Raw genomic sequence first — 22297 nt, forward strand, 5'->3', positions numbered from 1 at the left:
ACACCACCCACACGGGAGCCACGCGACACGCACAGACACTCTCTCAGGTCCCGCACGATGAAACCTCATCTCTTTCACGGGCACACGTCTCTGTGTAATTTTTAGCTTACTCTGATCCCAAACGGAGTTCTTGGTGCTCACAAAACTGTGTCACTGTCACCCAAGGATAGAAAAGTGAACTCTAATACGACCACTTGGCATTGGACTGTTACTTTACAAAAAGGCAGAATTTTCCTATTTTCTTTGTACTCACGACAGCTCTCAGAGGAACAAAGGAAAGAAATCATTATTCTTTTTTTCCCCACTAAACAACTAGAGCAGGAAAAGGGGCTTCTGAAGCTGCCAGCATCCATTCATGTGGCAACAGAGGCCAGAGCCAGCTCTCCTGACCGGCTGCCTGAGCATCTACAGTAGAATCGAGGGCGCACTGCTGACACTGTTACCAGCGAGGTTAACTCTGACTTCATTCAGAGCGAGTGCTCTTGGGGCAAAGTCCGAAGAAAGTGGTTTGAGTTTCTCTGAACTCTGCCAAGTAGCTGATAATCTAGAAATAAAAGCTTGTGCGTCTGAGATGTCTGTCGAGTACTTAATTCACTACCTTTACCTGTTTCCTAAATTTGGGCTTTCTGCAGACACGAGGTTTGCCGTGGCGAGGAGGGCATGGTGTCGACAAGCACCGTGAGGAGTGTGTGTCCTGTGAGCGAGGTGAGCCCTGCCCACATTGCTATTTTAATGGGGACCTTCCTGAACTATCCCGGAACCACATTCAAAGCACGTAGTTCACTCTGTGAAAGATTTTTATTGGGAGTTGAAAAATCTTAATCCACAACTAAGACTGGGTGAGAACAGATCTGGATGCCATACTCCTCCCGTCCACACTGGATAAGGCCTCATTTCGCGGCACGTACCTCCTGTGTCTACGATTCAGACAGCACTGCGGCTCATCCAATGCCCTCCCTTTTCTGCTAGTAATTCTTACCCTCCTTTCACAGTATTTTCAAACATTTCAAGCAATGCTTGAGAATGTTTCCTTTACGAGCAGAAAGCCCGACATCCTCGCTGTCAGGGACACTGGGGGCAGTGAAAAGCCAACTTCACAAAACAGAAAAACGAAAGCAGCAAAGCAGCTGAAGGGTTGGAGCCGGGCTCTGTGCCGTCCCTCGAATGGATTCCGCGGCCGAGATGCACAGATGAATCCACAGACACCAAGACCACGGCTACTAGATGGCCACCCGCTTCAGGACGACCACAGCGAGGCACTCACCTATGTGCGTCTGGGCCATGACGTCGGCCAGTCTGTGGGCGGCGCCGCTCCCCCCGCTTTGGGTGGAGGAGGAAGAGGTCGTGGACGTGGTGGAGCCGTGGATGGCCTGGCTGATCCAGTGCTCCATGTTGATGCTGCCCTGGCTGGAGGTGGGGGTCCCCTGGGAGTCTCCCTGCACCGAGCCTTCGTCTTCCGAGCCAGAAGAGGTATCTGCGAGAGACAGATCTGCTATGCATCACGGCAAAGAGACAAACACCAGGGCAAACACCACCAACACACGCTAACCGCCGATGCTTTGTGCTTTCGACACTCTTGAAAAGTCACAGATCTCAGAGAACGAATTTTTTGGTATAATGATTTTTCTCATCGAAAACACCTTAAATAAATATGCTACAAAAAGGGTTTTTTTGTTTTGTTTTGTTTTTTTGACATTACAATCTTGGGCAGAGACATACTCACCTATTTTCTTCACTCAGTTTGCGAAGAAGCCAACTGTTTCTAGGCATGCTTACAGCAAGCGAGAAGGATGGGGGCGGCATTTTCTGAGGCATTGAACTTCCATGTGTTTCAAAGTGTGACTGTAGCCCTTGTTTAGACCTGAGGTACTTCTCTGGGCTGTATTGTTATGTTTATTTATTTTTGACAGAGAGAGAGAGAAAGCATGAGCTGAAGACAGGCAGAGAGAGAGAGGGACAGAGGATCCAAAGCAGGCCCGTGCTGACATCAGCAAGCCTGACACGGGGGCTGGAACTTACAAATCGCGAGATCATAAGCTCGGCCGAGATCAAGAGTTGGACGCTCAACCGACTGAGCCAACAAGATGCCCTCTGAGCTGTATTTTTAAATTTCGTGTGAGTAAAGGTAACCACGTCCCTCCACAAAGAGTAAGTTGTCAGCAAGGATAGTGGTGTAGACGTTAGAATGACCCCCATCTCTTTCCCACCAAGGCTTTGCTTCCTCCTGTAGTGAGGATAGTATGTCAGCACATTACATGAGTAAACTAAACGTATTTGCTTTAACGCTCATTTCTGTTAAATTTTTTCACTATTCACTTGATTTATTTTCCTCTCTGAATACTGTGCAACTTGGATTGAGATCAAACACATCACTTTTTTTCATTAAAAGTGATAGAACTATTTTTACGTAACATGATTTCCCTAGCAGCCGTGACGTTTTCAAGAATGAAATACTGGTATACTTGTTATTTAAATCCTCATGTAAGAACAGCTTCTGGGTCCTACCACGGGTGAGGTACACCAGGAGGAAGTAGAGACCGGAGCAGCTCGAGAACATCTAAGGAGAACAAGGGAAATGACAATGTGTCTTAAATCAAGACACGGACTTTTGTTTTTTCCAACACAACAGTATTTGTGAAGGACATTGACATTCATATTTTATTATCATTGTGATATGGCCAAGCTCTCTGGAAAATTTTTGGAAGTTTGTTAGGAATTTGTTAGAAAAGCAGCAGTATCAGTAGAAGACCAACAAATTCTCTCCCTCTGCTCTGCTTTGTGAAATAGTGGGATTATAATTTAAAGAAAATTTACACATTTTTTTGTATTCAGGCTTAAGGCTTCTTTCGTTTTTGTTTTTGTGATTGTGGTAAAATACAACATAAAATTTACCACTGTAACCATTTTTAAGTAGAAATTCAGTGATACCAAATACACTTATAATCTGTGCAACTGTACCCACCATTTCAGTATTTCTCTTCATCTTGCAAATCTGAAACTCTGTCCCCGTTAAACAATGACCCTCCATTCTCCCTTCCCCAAAGGCCCTGGGAACCACCATTTTGCTTTCTCCTTATACAACTGGGGCCACTTTAAGTACCTCACACAAGTGTTTTCATACAGTATTTGTCTTTGTGCGTGGCTCATTTCATTCTGCGTAACATCCTCAAGGCTCAACCATATTGTGGCACACTGCACAATTTCTTTCCTAAGGGTGAATGATAGCCTATTTCACGTATGTAGCACATTTTGCTTACGCATCCATCTGTGGACAGACAAGGGGTTGCTTCCATGTCTTAGCTATTTCGAATAATGCTATGAATATGAGTGTACAAATATCTCTTTAAGATATTTCAATTCCTTTGGGTGCAGACCCAAAAGTAGAATTGCTGGGTCATGTAGCATTTTTTAAGTAACTGCCACAATTTTTGCCATAGAGGTGTTCCCACCAACAGTGCACAAAGGTTTGAATTTCTCCCCATCCTCACCAACCACTTGTAATTTTCTGGTTTTTGACAGTAGCCATTCTAGTGGGTGTGAGGTCGTATCTCATTGTAGTTTTGATTTGTGTTTCCCTAATGACCACTGGTGCTGGGCATTTTTTCATGCTATTATTGGCCATCTGTATCTCATCTGGAAAAACGTTCAAGCCCTCAGACTTACGATTTTTGAGAAACGCACATACCCCTACATCCATCCAAATATTATTAGCCTCCCCAAAAGTATTCTTACGCTTCTTTACTGTCAATCTTTCATTCCCACCCCACCCTTTCACAAGAAAACTACAGAAAAATATCCCTCATGATACAGACACAAAAATCCTCAAAACATATTAGCTAACAGAATCGAGCAAAATATAAAATGGATAGTACACATTAGGACCAAGTGGTGACATTCAAAAGTCAATTAACGTTATGCACCCTATTAGTAGGATAAAGGGACAAAAACCCTAAGTTAACTTTCAAAGTCACAGAAAAAGCATTTCACAAAATCTAAAACTAACTTATGATAAAACCTTTCAACAAAGCAGGAATAGAAAGAAATTTCCTCGACCTGACACAGGGCATCTGTGAAAACGCATAGCTGACACTGCATTTAATGTTAAAAGATTAAACGTGCAGCTCCTAAAATCAAGACTAAGGTAAGGATGCCCCCTCTTACCACTCCTATTCAACATTATTTGCAAACCTCCAGCCAGTGAAATAAAGCAAAAAGAATAACTTCAAGGCATCCAGATTGGAAAGGAAACATTAAAACTGTCTTTAGTCAATTTAATATGATCTTTTATGTAAAAAGTCCCAAGGAACACACTAAATTCTTCAATTAATACATTTAGCAAGGTCACAGAATACAAGATAAAGATACAAAATATCTTTATATAGATACTAGACGCAATTAACGGGAGACAAAACATAGTTTGAAAATTGTGAATCTGGTACAGGATTTGTATTCAGATTATATGAAGAACTGTTAACTAGTGAGGAGACAACTCACATAAAAAATGGGAGAGTGTGAACACTCAACCAATGAAGATATACAAACAGCAAATAAGCCCATTAGGAAAATGCAAATTAAAACCACAATGAGATAGCATTTCATATCTACCAGAATGGCTACAAAAAAAAATACAGACAATATAAACGTGTGTAAGGATGTTGAGAAACAAATCCTCCTACATTGCTAGTGCGAATGTAAAGTGGCAGTGCCCATATAGAAACAGTCTGGCAGTTTCCTGAAAGTTAAGCATAAAATAACTATAGGATTCGTTAATAAACGATATGTGTTGATGCAAACATATGTACATAAATGTGGAGAGCAGTATTATCCATGATAGCCAAAAGCTGGAAACAAGCTCAATATCTACCAACTAGTCACGGGTAAACAAAACGTGGTGTACCTATCTAACAGGATACAGTTCAACAAGAAGGAATGAACTGATGCATGCTACAACATGGAAGATGCTCAAAAAATTATGCTAAAGAAGATGCAAAAGAACACATTTTATCATTTTATTTACAAAATTTCCAGAATATTTACAGAGGCATAGAAATCAGATCAGAGGCCCCTATGGCTGAATGTTATAAGGGGAATTAACTGCAAATGGGCACAAGGAAACTTGTGGAGTGGTGGAAATGTTCTAAAACTAGATTATGGCAATGACAGCATTATCTATATATTTATTAAAAATCACTGAGTCACACGCTTACAATAGGTTAATTTTGTGGACTGCAAATTACACCTCAAGAAATGTATTAAAGGTGAATGTGTGTCCCACAGTAGTTGAGTATAATATTCTGTGAACAGCAACTGCATCAAGCTGGATGACCGTGTTTTGACCAATTATTAAGAAAGGTATTTTTTAAATCTCTAGTTATTATTCTTGACTTTTCTATTCCCCCTCACTATTCCAGCTTCTGCTTTATAAATTATACTGCTCTTTTACGTATGCAAGTATTCATTATTACATCTTACGGATAAATTGTTCATTTCCATTATGTAAGGTCCCACTTTACATCTTGTATTACTATGTCTTGCCATCTACTTTGATATTAAGAAAGACTTGTATGCTTTATATTTAATGTTTCCACTGTATAGTTTTTCAACCTTGTATTTTTAACTATCTTCATTTTTGACTTAAATGTGTCCTGGCTGGATCAGTGGGTAGAGCATGTGACTCTTGATCTCAGGGTTGTGAGTTCGAGCCCCATGTTAGGGGTGGAGTTTACTTTAAAAAATACGGCTGTATCTCTTATAGAAGACATATAGATGTATCTTCTTTTTTCACCCAGTCTGACAATCCCAATCTTTTAATTGGGTGTTTGGTCCATTTAGAATTATCATAATCAATGATATAAATGTGCTAAAATCTAGCATTTTGCTATTTTTCATTCATTCCACCTATTTTTTATATCTGTTGATTTTTCCTATGTTCTTTAACCACATTTTTTTAGTTTCATTTTGTGTCTTCTATTAAATCTTACTTGTACTTTTTTTTTTTTAGTGGTTGATGTAAGGCTAACAGCTATGCATCCTTAATGGGTCTATATGGGGTCAATATTCTGTTTATTCTTCAAATCTGACACTATAAACTTTCTCTTTCACCTCTACTCCGAATACACCTGACACTATACATTTTCTACTGTTCACAGTCTACCTACTTCACAAAAGTAATAGCCACACAACAGTATAATGCCACTCACCCCTCCTTATTGTTTTAAAGCAAATTACAATAGGAAAACATAGTATTCTGTTTGCCCAATTATTTACTATTTCCAGTGTTTTTTCCTTTTTACCGATTACATTTTTCATCTAACATCGTTTCCCATCAGCCTAAATGACATCCGTTAGCATGTCTGCAGCGCAGTCCTCCTGGCACTATATTCTCTCACTTCTCATGTCTCATTATGTCTTCATTCCATCCTTGTTTATTAAGGATATTTTCTCTGAATATGAGTTTTGTTTTTTCCCTTTAGGACTTTAAATATGGCTTTATACTGTCTTCCAGTCTCTATATATAGTGTCTTTTGTAGGTCATTCATCATTCATAGGATGTGCTCTTGTATGTAGTATAGGTTTTCCTCCAATTACTTTCAAGATTTCCTCTTAATCATGGGATTTCAGCACTTTGACCACTGTGAACTGAGGTATGATTTTTTTTAACTTATCCTGCTTTGGGTTCACTGAACTTCTGGGATCTATAAGGTGGATTTTATAGCAGTCTGAGAAGTTCTCGACTATTGTTTCTTCAAATATTTCTTCTGCCCTCTCCTCTTTTCTTTCTTGGGTTCCAAATAAGTGGGTAACACTGTACCATAATACTTGAGGTTCTTCTGTTAACTTTAATTATGTCTCCCCGCTCTTCAGTTTGGTTAATTTCTCTTCGTGTCTCTTCAGGTTTACAGACACCTTCATCTTCCTCCTCCTCCAATCTGATGTTAAGCCAATCCAGTGAAGTCTCACCTTAGTGAGAACTTTACTGTTCTAGAGTCTCCATTAATTTAAAAAAAAGTATTTTTCCCTTTCTCTACTCAGCTCACGTATTGAGACAATATTTTCCTTCAGTACTTTAACATATTTTAATTCGATTCCCTGAATGTTTATAATCAGATTTTAAAACTCCATCTTCCACTATATCAAACATCTAAAACCAGACCTCTCCAACAGAAATAGGAGTCTCATAACATAGTTTTAAACTTTCTAGTAGCCACGTTAAAAAATAGATACAATTAACTTTTTAAATGTATTTTTATTTATCACTAAATATTCCAAACATTGTTGCTTTAATAAATAATAAATATGAAAATTAAATACCTTCCAGTGATTTTTTTCATATTAACTCTTCAAAATCTGGCATGAATTTCACACTTACAGCAAATACAACTGACACCAGCCACAGATGATTAGTGGTTACCAAGAGCACAATGAGGCCATCTTATGTTCATTTTATGTTGACTCCTTTTCCTGTGGCCACAGATCACATTTCCTGTATCTCTTCATGTCTAGTGACTGTTTACCGAGCAGTACACATTGTGGATGGTATGTGGAGGAGACTCTGGATTCTATAATCTTCCTCTAAAGCCTTGTGATTCTTATTTTAGCAAGCAGTCGGACGTTGAGCAGACGTGGAGTGATTCTTTGCTAGTGTGGATCTGCAGAAAGCTCCAATCCTGTCATCTGCTTGAACTCAGATCTCTGCCTCCTCAACTTAGCAGAACTACTGGCCTTGCTCAGATCTCAATCACTGGGCCATGGTCTAAAAACTTCTCCAGGCAGAAAACTGTGCACTGTGGGGCTCACCTTGCAAGTTTTCCTGCTCTCAGGTTAGTCTCTCACTGCTGGATGTCCGTGGCTTAAAAACAGCTGCCCCATTCATTTGGGGCAGTTTTATAGTTATTTACAGTGCATAGGTTAGTCCAGTAGAGGTTATTTCATTATGAGTAGAAACAGAATTGCTGGAAAATTCTTATTATATTTTTAAATGTGAAAACTAAAGGAAAGCTTCACCTGTAAAAGACTGTCAGTGTAACAGTGATACTGGTTGGTTACACTGCTCAGTGACCAGTCATTTCACAGAGAAAATATGTATTTCAGGAATATGCTCTGAAGATCAGAGGACATGAGATGAGTTTTAACTCATCAGTGTTAAAGCAACGAAGGAAAAAAGAATGAGAGAAAATAGAGCTCAGCCCCAAGGTTTTGTTCAAGCAAGTATGGTTATAAACAGGTAGAGTACTGCTACGCACAAAACAGGTTGTAAATAAAAATTTTATGATGATGGAGCTGGCATTTGATTGTATGAAACTATCCCGTGTGATATTATCACCAGGACCTTTGAATGACAGTTTACAAAATGTATTACATGGCATACAAGCAAGGGCTAACTAAATGGAAATATTTCACCAAAATTATACTCCCAGTAACGTTCTTTTATATTTCGTAAAGATATACGTACAATGTTTGATTTCCTAGAGTTTTGTCTTTCATCATGTACAATAAAATAACATTTCTGAGGATAGGTTCAATGTGTGAAAAGGCACATACATAATCACATTGTTTCTTGCATTTTAAACTCAACATTTCTCATAAAAAACGTAGCTCAGAAAAATGTCAATCTCTTTGAATGCTGTCTAGTTCCAAACATCTAGTTAAAATACTTTAAGTGGGTTTGTTATCCTTGTAAGCGCATTCTGTTACAAAAACACATACAAAATAAAACTTTTCACCACATTAGCAGAACAGAGAGTCCAGAAATGAACCCCTGTTTATATGGTCAACTAATCTATGACAAAGGGGGCAAGAATATGCAATGGAGAAAAGACAGTCTTTTTTTTATGTTTATTTTTGAGAGAGACAGAGACAGGGACGGACGGATGCACACAGAGTGCAAGCAAGGGAGGGGCAGAGAGAGATAAGGAGACACAGAATCTGAAGCAGGCTCCAGGCGCTGAACTGTCAGCACAGAGCCTAACGCGGGGCTCGAATTTGTGAACCGCGAGATCATGACCTGAGCTGAAGTCGGATGCTTAACTGACTGAGCCACCCAGGCGCCCTAAAAAGACAGTCCCTTTAACAAATGGTGTTGGGAAAACTGGACAACAGGTAAAAGAGTGAAACTAGACCACTTTCTTATACGAACTCACAATGGATTACAGACCACTTTCTTATACGAACTCACAATGGATTACAGACCTAGATGTTTAGATGTGACATCTAAAACAATAAAACTCCTGTAAAAAACAGCCAGTAGACTCCTAGACATAGGTCTTAGCAATATTTTTTGGACATGTCTCCTCACACAAGGGAAACAAAAGCAAAAATAAGGAATTAAGACTATACAACTGAAAAGCTTTGCACAGTGAAAGAAAGCTTTGCACAGAAAAAGCAACCTACTGAATGGGAGAAGATATTTGTAAATCATGTATCTGATCAGGGGTTAATATCCAAATAAATATATAAAGAACTCATAAAACTCAAGACCAAAAAATAATAATAATCCAAACTATCTGAGTAAAAATGGGCAGAGGACCTCAAAAGACATTTTCCAGAGAAGACAAAAGATGGCCAACACATGAAAAGATGCTCATCATCACTTGCCATCAGGGAAACACGAATCAAAATCAGGTATCTCATCACATCTGTCATAATGGCTAGTATCAAAAAGACAATAAATCACAAATGTTGGCGAGGATGTGGAGAAAGAGGAAGCCTCTTTCACTCTTGGTGGGAATGCAAACTGGTGCAGCCACTGTGGAAAACAGTATGGAGGTTCCTCAAAAAACAGAACTATCATATGATCCAGCAATTCTGCTTCTGAGTATTTATCAGAGGAAAATGAAAATACTAATTCAAAAAGATATATGCACCCCTATGTCTTTTGTTGCATTATTTACAATAAGCAAGATATGGAAGCAACTTAAGTGTCCAGCATATGATGAATGAGGATGTGCTATCCGTACAATGGAATATTAGTCATATAAAAGAATGAAATCTTGCCATTTGCAACAACATGGGTGTGCCTAGAAGGCATTATACTCAGTGGAATGTCGGAGAAAGACAAAATACTGTAAGATTTCACTTGTATATGGAATCTAAAAACCGCAACAAATGAACAAAAACCAGAAACAGACTCAAATATGGAGAACTGGTGGTTCCAGAGGGGAGGTGGGTTGGGGGATAGGCAGAATAGGTAAAGAGGATTAGAAGCTACAAACTTCCAGGAGCACCTGGGTGGCTCAGTCGGTTAAGTGTCCAACTTCAGCTCAGCTCAGGATCTCCCAGTTCATAAGTTTGAGCCCCGCATCAGGCTCTGTGCTGACGGCTCAGAGCCTGGAGCCCATCTCAGATTCTGTGTCTTCCTCTCTCTCTCTGCCCCTCCTCCGCTCACATTCTGTCTGTCTGTCTCTCAAAAATAAACATTAAAAAAAAAAGAAGTTACAAACTTCCAGTTATGAAATAGAGTCACGGAAACAGAAGGTGCAGCATGGGGAATACAGTGAATAACACTGCACTAACTTCATATGGCGACACGGTGACCACACATCACAGGGAGCACTGAGTAATGTGCATAAATGCTGAATCACTATGTTGTACACATCTCTGAGCTGAAGTATGTGTTTCTATTACTCTCACTGCTTGCAAACACTCAGGATTCAACTTCAAAACACTCTAAACAATGTTTAGACCCATTTGTTCTTATTGTGCAAGGTAACTTGGGTCTGCAGGAAGGGAGAGTGGCAACAAGGACATGAATAATGTGGGAACCCAACACACAGAAAAAACACGTAATTTAGGCTCAATACTTCATGTTTTCTAATAGATACCTGTGGAATTTAACCTTGCTCTTTACTTTGGTTTTGAAGATCATAAAACACAGACTGTAATTATTTGGGTAAAGAACAGAACTTAGGTAGTTATATAAAGTTCAAGATAAATAAAAGCATAAATATGAATGGGATATTACCTTCAACCATTTAAGATCGAGGTCAGCAGGCCTGTGGATCAAACTGGCCCTCTGCCTGCCTTTATAAATAAAGTTTTATTGGCAAACGGCCACAGCTGCTCACTGACACGTTGCCTGTTTTCACACCACCACGGCAGAATAAGCAGCTGTGACAGACACCGCACTGTCCAGGAACCAAAATACTACCTGCACTTTACATACTCCAAACTGAGGGAACAGGATACATTTTTCAATTCATTTGGTTTCTTAATATAACCTTATGACATATTTATGTTTTAAGAGTTTGAGAATATATATACATCTATCCAAGCAGAAGAGAAGTCCAAATTCAGTTATAACTATGGAGGCACAAACTCTTCTCTTTCGCTACATGAAGAATTAAGTGAAATTTCGTAAGACTAAAAGTCTGCATCATTTACGAGTCTCAATGAAAAGGTTAAAATACTATTTGTATAGACATACCTAGTAACATGAATTTTCCCTCCGAGTTTAATATAGAGCGTAGACACCATTTCTGGACTTCTAGTTCCGAAAATCTGAATCACAGCACCATTACTTTGAAAGCTACAAGGACCGGGACTGCTGAAGCTAGCAGTGAATTCATCCCCAGGCTCGCCCGTCACTTTGGGAAGCAGACAGCGGGCCTGCTTCTCACCTGGAGGTGTGTAGGCGTCCATCGAGGTCTGCACAACCAAGGACCTGCGCTTGGAAGGCATAGGCACTGCCATCTTCCTTTCTTTGTGTTTAGCCAGCGCTGCCTGCACAGCTTCTGTGTGGACATCTAAAACAAAAAGAGAGCTCGATCACTCCATTGTTCAGAGACATCCTGAAGGCCCCAGGCTTTTTTTTTTTCCTTTCTGTCTGGTCCTGTGACATAGTTTACCCTACAGAAACTGTTACAAACAGATGTGTGGGGAAGGAATGAAAAGAAGGATAAACCTGCTGGTTTGAAAGCTGCAGTGAAATGACATTCAAATTCATTCGGGCTTTTAATTATTCATTTTATTACCCTAGAATCTATATAAATAATCACACACTGGCTGCAGAGTGCTCTGTGACTTTTCTTAGGTGAGTGGGTCTTGATCTTTCTCTATTTCTTCAGAAAGAAATTTCTGAAGAATACATTTTTCAAGCCTCGTAATGCATTCTGATGTTCTGCTAAAGGAGGCACGTACTCCTCACAGGCTGTGGCAATGATTTTCACTAACACTTACCAAGCACTCAGGGCCAGTCACTGTTTGGCCTTTTGAGTGTATTAAAACCAACTGCAGGGGGCGCCTGGGTGGCTCAGCCAGTTAAGCGTCCAACTTCGGCTCAGGTCATGATCTCGCGGTGCGTGAGTTCGAGCCCCGCGTCTGGCTCTGTGCCGACAGCTCAGAGCCTGGAGCCTGTTTCAGATTCTGTGTCTTCCTCTCTCTCTGACCCTCCCCCGTTCATGCTCTGTCTCTGTCTCAAAAATTAAAAAATAAACGTTTAAAAAAAAAAAAACGAACTGCAGCCACCCCACAGAATTTACTGAATGCCTACTTTGTAAGCGCCTCAGGGCTGGGTACAGTGGAGAACGAGGTGGACGAGGTACTGTATCTCACGCAGCTTACTTGCTAACAGGTAAGGGACACACAAAAGACAATCGCATAGGGCAGGAATTAAAACAGAATAAACATATGGCCTACTTAACAATGAGGCCAGGGAAGAGTTCAGTCAATGTTCTGTGTGAGCAGTAAGAATAAACAGCCATTCTGGGGCACCTGGGTGGCTCAGTCAGTTAAGCGGCCAACTTCGGCTCAGGTCATGATCTCATGGCTCATGAGTTCAAGCCCCGCATCAGGCTCTGTGCTGACAGCTCCGAGCCTGGAGCCTGCTTCAGATTCTGTGTCTCCCTCTCTCTGACCTTCCCCCATTCATGCTGTCTCTCTCTGTCTCAAAGGTAAATAAACGTTAAAAAAAAAAAAAAAAAAAGAATAAAGCCATTCTGGCAAGATAAGGATCTCCAGGACACAGAGAAAACCCAGCTCCCAGGTATGGAAGCTGACAGAGCAGGTGCCAGCAGAGAGAACAGAACCACGCAGAGGGATGCACCTGGCTCCCACTTTCAGTGTGACAGGAGCACTGGGGATTTTCAAGAGGGGACGACATGATCTGACTCCATGTCAGGGGGTCGTCTGGCTGCCGTGAAGGCAGCCACAGGAGAACAAGTGGGAGCAGGGAACCAACCAGAAGGCAGTGGGTGGTCAGGCACCAGATGGCTCTACGCAACCTTCCACACAATCCCACAAAGGAGGGACTCCGAGTATTTTGCAAACGAGTAAGCAGAGGTATGAAGCTCTCCCAGTTATTTAAGCGCGAGTGGCAACGCTAGGTGTGAACCCAGGTGTGAACAACTCTGGTGCCCACACCCTTCACCATCAACCACACCACACTACACTCTAGCTGTTCCTATGAAAACTCTAAGAGATTAGCACTTTAGAAGAGGCCACCTAGCCACTCCCACGGGCCAACTGCAGCCTGCATCTCTCCTTAGACAAAGTGTGAGAAGACACTGTGAAAAGAAAAATCTATTAAGCAGAGGTAAGTATTCATTTACAGGTGTGGGGGAGAAAATAGAAAATATACATGCAGTGAAATGTTCAGATCTTTACACTGATAAAGTTCAATGCATGGAAATGTATCTATAGAACCACTACCCCAATCAAGACACAGGACATATCTACCAACCCAAAGTACTTACGTGTGTCCTTCCAGTCAAACCCCACCCCGAATAAACAGCTACTATTCAATATTTTGACTAGCTTTCCTTGGTTCTTGACCTTAATATAAATAGAATCACACTGATTTTATATAACCATATAGAGACTCTGCTATAGTGCTATATGGATCAGCACTTCATAGGTTTTTACTGATGAGAACTGTTACAACATATCAATGTATCATCATCTGTATTTTTCCAGTTGATGGTTATTTATGTTAGGTGGCCAAAAACACTAAAATTCACCCTCCCAACAATCCAGGTAGTCAGTACAACATCGTCGACCACAGGCACATGGTTGTGCAACAGATCCTCAAAGCTCCCCATCCCACAAGATGGAAACTCTACAACCCCGCCTCCCTCTCTCTCAGCTTTTGGCCACCACCATTCTACTTTCTATTTCTCTGCGTCCGACTAGCCTAGATACCTCACGTAAGTAGAATTGTGCAGAATTTGTCTTCTTGTGATTGGCCCATTTCTCTTAACATAACGTCCTCAAGGTCCATCTATGTTGCGGCATTTATCAGAATTTCCTCCCTTTTTACAGCTGAATAATGTTCTACTATGTGGATACAACATATATTCTTTATTGATTCATCCACCATTAAATACTGAAGTTTTGACTACCTCTTGGCTGTTGTGAATATGCTACTATAAACACTTGTGTATAAATATCTGTTTGAGTCCCTGCTTTCATTTCTTTCAGATAAACACCCAGAATTGGGATTGCTCAGACTTCCAGGGAAGGTGGGGACGTAGGAGGGTCCTACCCTCACTTTGTCCCATGAACACATCTAGATAACAGGCACATCATTGCAACTAACCCAGAAAAAACCCTAAGACTGACAGAATAAGCTCTCCACAATTAATGGTAGACAGGAAACCAAAGTGAAAACAGAAGGAAGGGCAGAGACCCTTCCAGAACCAAACTAACCTGTGAGACTAACCACAAACGGGAAGGAGAACATGAGTGTAGAGAAGGGAGAGGAAAAGACCCCACACCAGCCACCCCAGACACGGGGGACCCTGCACTGGGAAGATGAGACCCCGAGACATTTGGCTTTGAAAACCAGTGGGGCTTAACTTTGTGAGTGTTTACAATCGGTGGGACTTAACTCAGGGTACTTTAAAACTCAGCTGGCTTACTTCTGGGAGAGCCTGAGGCCAACAAGAAACTGAGTCTCTGCCCTGGAAGAGACAGCAAAACACACAACCCCAGAGATGAAGCATAAAACAGCAGTATGAAAAACTCCTGAGGTACACAGGAAGGATATTTATTTACTAATTTCAGAAACCCACAGGACGGGCAGGGGTCTTTAGGAGACTTGTCTAAGAACAAAACAACTGGCGGGCACCATTTCCCCCCCCCCGCCCCCCAGCCGAGTTACCTGGATACCTACAGGAACCAGCACCCACAGTGGCCACCTAGCTCTGCTAACAGTACACCTGACCCCCACATTTTCCTTCGGCCTCACTCCACCCAACCTGCCCCACTCTGCAGGCATCCCTCGAAGTGGCTCCAGTTCCCATTCTGCAACCAGACCAGCACATCTAGCTAACACTCAAGGTGCTGCCACCCTTGAATCCACTTCATCCAACTTGCCCACTGAACAGGAGTCCATCCAAAGCAGTGCCTGCCTCACCTCATTTTGCAAGCAACCCCACAGTGACCAGCACCACGCCAAAGTGACTCCTGCCCCAGGAGAGGGGAAGATCCCCACACACACCAGTCCAACCACAGCCCCAGCATGGGCTGGGGGCAGACATCAGGTCTGACTGCTAGCCCCACCCACCAGCAAAAAGCTCACAGGGGGGCAGCAAAAAAAAAAAAAAAAAAAAAAAAAAAAGAGAGAGCCCTGGAGTTCAGAGTCACTGCAACCCCACAGTCAGAGTGGGGGCAGACTGCAGGCCTCATCTCCAAGAAAAGCCCCTTAGGGGCCAGCACAAGAGAGTACCCTGCAGTAAGGTGTGACTGAAGCCCAGCACACAGGCTAAGAGGAAGCATCTAGTCTGACCCAAGGCAGCCAAGACTGGCCTCTGATAGCACAGGAACCAAACCCTGCCCACAATAGGCAGAGAGAGCCATTGTGGGCAATTGGAAGGCAAACATGGCTCAACCACAACAGCATGGCACATGCAACACACACAGGCGACACCCGGAAGTACCAGGTTCTGGTCAACAGGGGACATTGTACAGGACATTGAACAGGGAGGCACAATAACTCTTCATAAGGCCCCTACTTTCAACATTAGGAGTCATAGCTGACTCTCCTAACAAAAGAAAACAGACACAGAGAGTGAGACAAAGTGAGACAGAGGAATATGCCCTGATGAAAAAACATGAGAAATTCACAGCAAAACAGCTCAATGAAACAGAGATAAGCAATATACCTGATAAAGAATTCAAAGTAATGGTCATAAAGACACTAGATTTGAAAAGGAGTGGAAGATTCAGTGAGACCCTCAACAAAGAGATAGAAAATATAAAAGTGAACCAATCAGAGATGAGAACTTAATAACTGATATTAAAAATACATGAGAGGGAATAAACAGTAGACTAGAAGAAGCAGAATGGATCAGTGACCTGGAGGACAGAGTAATGGAAGCAGCCAAGCTGAATAGCAAAAGAAAAAGAACAATAAAAAATGAGAACAGATTAAGGGAACTCAGTGACACCATCAAGCATACTAATATTCACATTATAGGGATCCCAGAAGGCAAAGAGAGAGAAAAGGGGGCTAAATATTTACTTGAAGAAATAATAGTTGAAAACTTCCTAAATCTGGAGAAAGAAACAGAAATCCAGATCCAGGAGGCACAGAAAGTCCCCAGCAAAACTAACCTGAAGAATTCACATCAAGACACAGAGACTAAAATGACAAAAAATGGTGATAGAGATTTTTTAAAGCAACATGAGAAAACAGTTACATTCTAGGAAACCTCTTGAGGCTATCAGCTGATTTTTCAGCAGAAACTTTGCAGGCCAGAAGGGAGTGGCAGGATATAGTCAATGCGCTGAAAGAAAAAAAAAAAAAAAAACCTGCAACCAACAATACTCTACCCAGCAAGGCTACCATTCAGAATAGGAGAGATAAAAAGTTGCCCAAATAACAGGCAAAGAAGTTCATCACCACAACACTAGCTTTACAAGAAATACTAAAGGGAATTCTTTGAGTGGAAAGTAAAGATCATAACCAGGAATAAGAAAATTAGGGAAGAAAAAAATTTCATAGGTACATACCAACACAAGTACATTAATTTCTTATAAAACCAATATGGAAGTAAAAGCATAAAAGCAGTAAAATCAACTGTATCTATAAATATTAGTCAATGGATTCACAAGAGTATGTGAAGTATGACACCATATACATAAAACCTGGGGGGAGGCAGTAAAAATTCAGTGCTTTTCAATGGGTTCAAACTTAAGCAACCATCAACTTAATATAGACTGCTGTGTGCACAGGATATTATATATAAACCTAATGGTAGCCAAAAATCAAAAACTGGTAATATATATGCAAAAAATAAAGGAATCCAAGCGTATCAATAGAGGAAACCATCAAACCACAAGCCAGGAGGGAACACGAAAAAGGAACAGAGAAGAACTGCAAAAACAACCATAAAACAATAGCAAAATAGCAATGAGTAGACAACTGTCAATAACTGCTTTGAATGTAAATGGACTAAATGCTTCAATCAAAACAATTGGTGAAAGGGGCACCTGGGTGGCTCAGTCGGTTGAGGTTTGACTTCGGCTCAGGTCATGATCTCTCGATTCGTGAGTTTGAGCCCTGCATCAGGTTCTCTGCTGTCAGTGCAGAGCCTGGAGCCTGCTTCTCATTCTGTGTCTCCCTCTCTCTCTGCCCCTTCCCCGTTTGTGCTTTGTCTCTCTTCCTTTTTCAAAATGAAACAAAAATTAAAAAAAAAACAAACAGTGGGTGATGGAATGGATAAGAAAATAAGACCCATCTATATGTTGCCTGTAATAGATTCACTTCAGACCTAAAGACACATACAGATGGAAAGTGAAGGGTGGAAGAACATTAATCACACAAATGGAAGTAAAAAGAAAGCTGAGGTAGCAATACTTTGACAAAAGAGACTTTAAAACAGGCTATAACAAGAGACAAAGAAGGACACTACATAATCATCAACACAACAACCCACAAAAAGATGTGACAGTGGGGCGACTGGGTGGCTCAGTCGGTTAAGCGTCAGACTTCAGCTCAGGTCACGATCTCGCGGTCTGTGAGTTCGAGCCCCGCGTTGGGCTCTGGGCTGATGGCTCAGAGCCCGGAGCCTGCTTCCGATTCTGTGTCTCCCTCTCTCTCTGCCCCTCCCCTGTTCATGCTCTGTCTGTTCTATGTCTGTCTCAAAAATAAATAAACATTAAAAAAAAATTAAAAAAAGAAAGATGTGACAGTTGTAAATATTAATGCACCCACCATAGAAGTACCCAAATACATAAAGTAGCTATTAACAAACATAAATGAAAAAAATGAAAGTAATACAATGATAGTAGGGGGCTTTAACACCCAACTCACCTCAATGAATAAATCCTCCAAACAGAAAATCAACAAGGAAACAGTGGCTTTAAATGATATGATGGACCAGATGGACTTAACAGCTATATCCAGAGCATTCCATCCCAAAACAGCAGAATACACATTCTTTGCAAGTGCACATGTAACACTCTCCAGAACAGATCACGTATTAGGCTGCAAAACAAGTCTCAAGAAATTCAAAAAGACTGAAGTCATATCATACATCTTTTCTGACCACAGTGGTATGAAACTAGAAATCAACAAGACCAAATCTGGAAAGGACACAAACAAATTGATGTCAAAAAACATGCTACTAAACAGTGAATAGGTCAACCAAGAAACCAAAGAAGTCGTCAAAAAATACATGGAGAAAAATGAAAATGAAAACACAATGGTCCAAATTCTTTGGAATGAAGCAAAAGCTGTTCTAAGAGGGAAGATTATAACAATACAGGCCTACGTAAAGAAATGAGAAATATCTCAAACAATCTAATATTAAACCTAAGGAAGCCAGAAAAAGAAGAACTAAGCATAAAAGCCAGTAAAAGGAAGGAAATAATAAATATTGGAGAAGAAATAAATGAAATCAAGACCAAAACAATAGAACAGATGGATGAAATGAGGAGCTGGTTCTTTGAAAGGATCAAAAAATTGATAAATCTTCAGCCAAAATTATCAAAAAGGGAGAGGACTAAAAAATAAAATCAGTAATGAAAGAAGAAATACCAAAGAAACACAAAGAATTATAAAAGACTATTATAAAAAATTATACATCAACAAATTGGATAACCTAGAATGGGTAAATTCCTATAAACATACAATCTCCCAAAACTGAATCAGGAAGAAATAAAAAACTTGAACAGACTAGTGACTAGCAATAAAATTGATCAGTAATCAAAAATCTCCCAATAGACCAAAGTCCAGAACCAGATGGCTCCAAAGGTGAATTCTAACATTTAAAGAAGAGTTAATACTTATTCTTCTCAAACTATTCCAAAAATGGGAGAGGAAGGAAAGCTTCCAAACCCATGCTATGAAGCCAGCATTACCCCAATACCAAAACAATATACACTACAAAAAAGGAAAACTATAGGCCAGTATCTCTGATGGACACAGATGCAAAAATCCTCAACAAAACATTAGCAAACTGAACCAAATGATACATTTAAAAAATCATTCACCATGATCAAGTGGAATTTATTTCCAGGATGCAAGGGTAGTTCAATATTCGCAAAATCAATGTGATACATCACATCAACAAGAGAAAGGATAAAAACCATATGGTCGTTTCAACAGACGTAGAAAAAGCATTTGATAAACTACAACATCCATTCACAATACAATCCCTCAACAATGAGGGTTTAGAGGGAACATACCACAACAAATAAAGGTTATGTATAAATATATAAAAGTTACAAATATGTATTTGTATATATGTGTGTATATGTATATATATATATGTATGTATATATATACACATACACACATATATAATAAATTATATATATTTAATAAATATATATTTAAATATGTTTAAATATATTTAAATATATAAATAAAATATATAAATATGTAAACATATATAAATATAAATATATAAACATATATAAATATAAATATATGTGTGTGTGTTACCTTCCTTTTAGTGTCTACAGGGACTGTAACATACATTTACTCATTTGTAATACTGGTTATATTTATTTTTTCTTCCTTGATCTTGCTAGAAACAATCTTCTCTTTCTTTCCTACTTCATTGTTTTCTACTATTATTATTTCCTTCTTTCTACTTACTTTGGCTTAATTTTCTTTTCAATTTCTAGCCCCTTAAAGTGGAAACTTCGACCACTGACTGATTTTGACCTTTCTTTTTTCTGACATAAGTACTTAAAGCTGTGTATTTCCCTCTATACATTGCCTTAGTTCCTTTCCACAAATTTTGATATTTTGTATTTTAAGAACCTTTTAATTACAACCTGTTTCCTTCTCTTTAAAGTAAACCCCTTATTCACAATATACAGTTGAGTTTTCACTTTCTCAAATTCACTTCGATAATCACTGACTTTTATCCATTTATACTTAACAGCTGCACTTAAGTCTTATTTTTGGTATTTATTTTCTGTTTGTTTCATTCGGGTTTCATTCCCCCCCCCCCCTCGCCCTTTATACCTCTGGCTTAATCAAGTTTTTTCCTTAAGTATTTCATCTTAGTTCCCTCATTGTACTGCTATCATAACTTTACATATTCTTTTTGATGGCTGATAAAGGAATTATTATATGATTCCTTAACACAATCTATTTAGAGTTAATATTGTGCCAGTCTGAAATAAAGCAATACGGGGAAAAAAAGAAACCAACTTGCAACAGAATTCCACCTCTCTCCATATTTTGGGCTATTGTTATCATATATTTTACAACTGCATTGATAACTACCACTACACAATGCTATAATTTTTGTTTCACACAGCATTTTTCACAGAACTAGACCAAGAATCCTAAAATGTGTATGGCACCATAAAAGACTATGAATAATCAGAGCAATCTTGAAAAAGAGAAAAAACCTGGAGATTTCATGGTATTTGATTTCAGGCTATACCACAAAGCTATAGGAATCAAAGTGGTATGTTATTGGCATGAAAACAGATACACCAATCAATGGAACAGAGAGCCCAGAAATAAACCCACACATATATGGCCAATTAATCTACAACAATGGAGGCAAGAATATGCGATAGGTAAAGGACAGTCTCTTGAACAAATGGTATTTGGAAAACTGGACAGCCACATGCAAAAGAATGACGGAAACTGGACCACTTCTTCACAACATACACAAAAATCAACTCAAAATGGGTTGAAGACTTGAATGTAAGACCTGAAACCATAAAATTCCTAAAGAAAACATAGGCAGTAAGCTCTCTGATATTGGTCTCAGCAACATTTTTTGTAACTGTCTCCTCAGGCAAAGACAACAAAAGACAAACGTGGGACTACATCAAACTAAAAAGGTTTTGAAAAGCAGACAGTTATTTTTAATGAAGTTAACAAAAACTTGACATCTTCACTCTTTTGTATGAATTCCATCTGTTGTTTTTTCCTTTAGGCTGAGGTCCTAGCTCAGGTGCTAAGCATCAATTCTCTGCTGGCCCTAAGCCAGAAAGACTGGATTTCAGTGGCCACTAGTCACGTGAGGATTGGAGAACGCCCTTAGGAAGAGCACTGCCAATCTTACCAGGGTCAGTTCCTAAATTTCAGGGGTAGATTCCTCTCCCAAAATATAACAATAGGGGAGAGGGAGAGCGCTAGACCTTGTCATGGATATCGGCGAGCCCAGTGTGACCAGGCTAGAGCTGGAAGCACTCCTGTTTCATTAAAATATGTGTTCTGGTTGTCACAGAATTTTGTGTGGACACTGTTTTAACTCATCATTTTAATGACACTGTCCCTAAAGGGACGTCAGCTGAACAATATATCATTGTTTCCTTTCCTATAATCTGTTCTGATTTCAAGATTTTCTCTTTATCTTCAGTTTTCTTCGGCTTGACCACAATGTACCCAGGAGTGTTTTTCCTGGTCTTCAACCTGTTTGGGGTTCACTCTTCTTAAATCTGAGGTTTACAACAAATCTGGAGAGATTCTTATTATTTCTGCAGGTATTTTGTCTGCCCCTCCTCCCGTCTCCTCCGGGGACCCCACCTATATTTGTGTCAGGCTGTCTACTGGCTCATAGATCACTAGGACTTTCTTCAGCGCTTTTGATCTATTTTCTGTTACTCAGACCGAATCACTTTTATGACCCACGTTCAGGTTTCCTGAGTACCCCACTCTGTCCAATCCTGTATTATGCCTATCCACCCAAAGTTCTCGATTTTTATGTACGTTTTCAGATAATATTTCTATTTGGCTCCTTTTATAATTTCCATTACTGTGCTCAGTTCCCTATTGTTCCTTCATTTTAAATATATTTTCCTTTAACTCCTTATACAACTTATAATAGCTGCTTTAACATCCCTGTCTGCAGTTGGCTTTATTAACTGTTTTCTCTTGACTATG

General features: G+C 39.9%; 1 protein-coding gene across 5 annotated transcripts in view; it reads right to left on the bottom strand.

Annotated features, from left to right (window-relative positions):
• The window catches only part of DIP2C (disco interacting protein 2 homolog C), a 416639-nt gene that overhangs the window by 156271 nt on the left and 238071 nt on the right, over positions 1-22297 (bottom strand). For all 5 annotated transcript variants that reach the window (XM_043563220.1, XM_043563219.1, XM_043563218.1 and 2 more), the window contains 2 exons: positions 11616-11741; positions 1265-1474 (listed from right to left, as the gene is read on the bottom strand). In XM_043563220.1, coding sequence (XP_043419155.1) covers positions 1265-1474; positions 11616-11741 — 336 coding nt within the window. The remainder of the gene's footprint in view (positions 1-1264; positions 1475-11615; positions 11742-22297) is intronic.

Source organism: Prionailurus bengalensis, chromosome B4, assembly GCF_016509475.1.
Source record: "Prionailurus bengalensis isolate Pbe53 chromosome B4, Fcat_Pben_1.1_paternal_pri, whole genome shotgun sequence".
Lineage (NCBI taxonomy): Eukaryota > Metazoa > Chordata > Mammalia > Carnivora > Felidae > Prionailurus > Prionailurus bengalensis.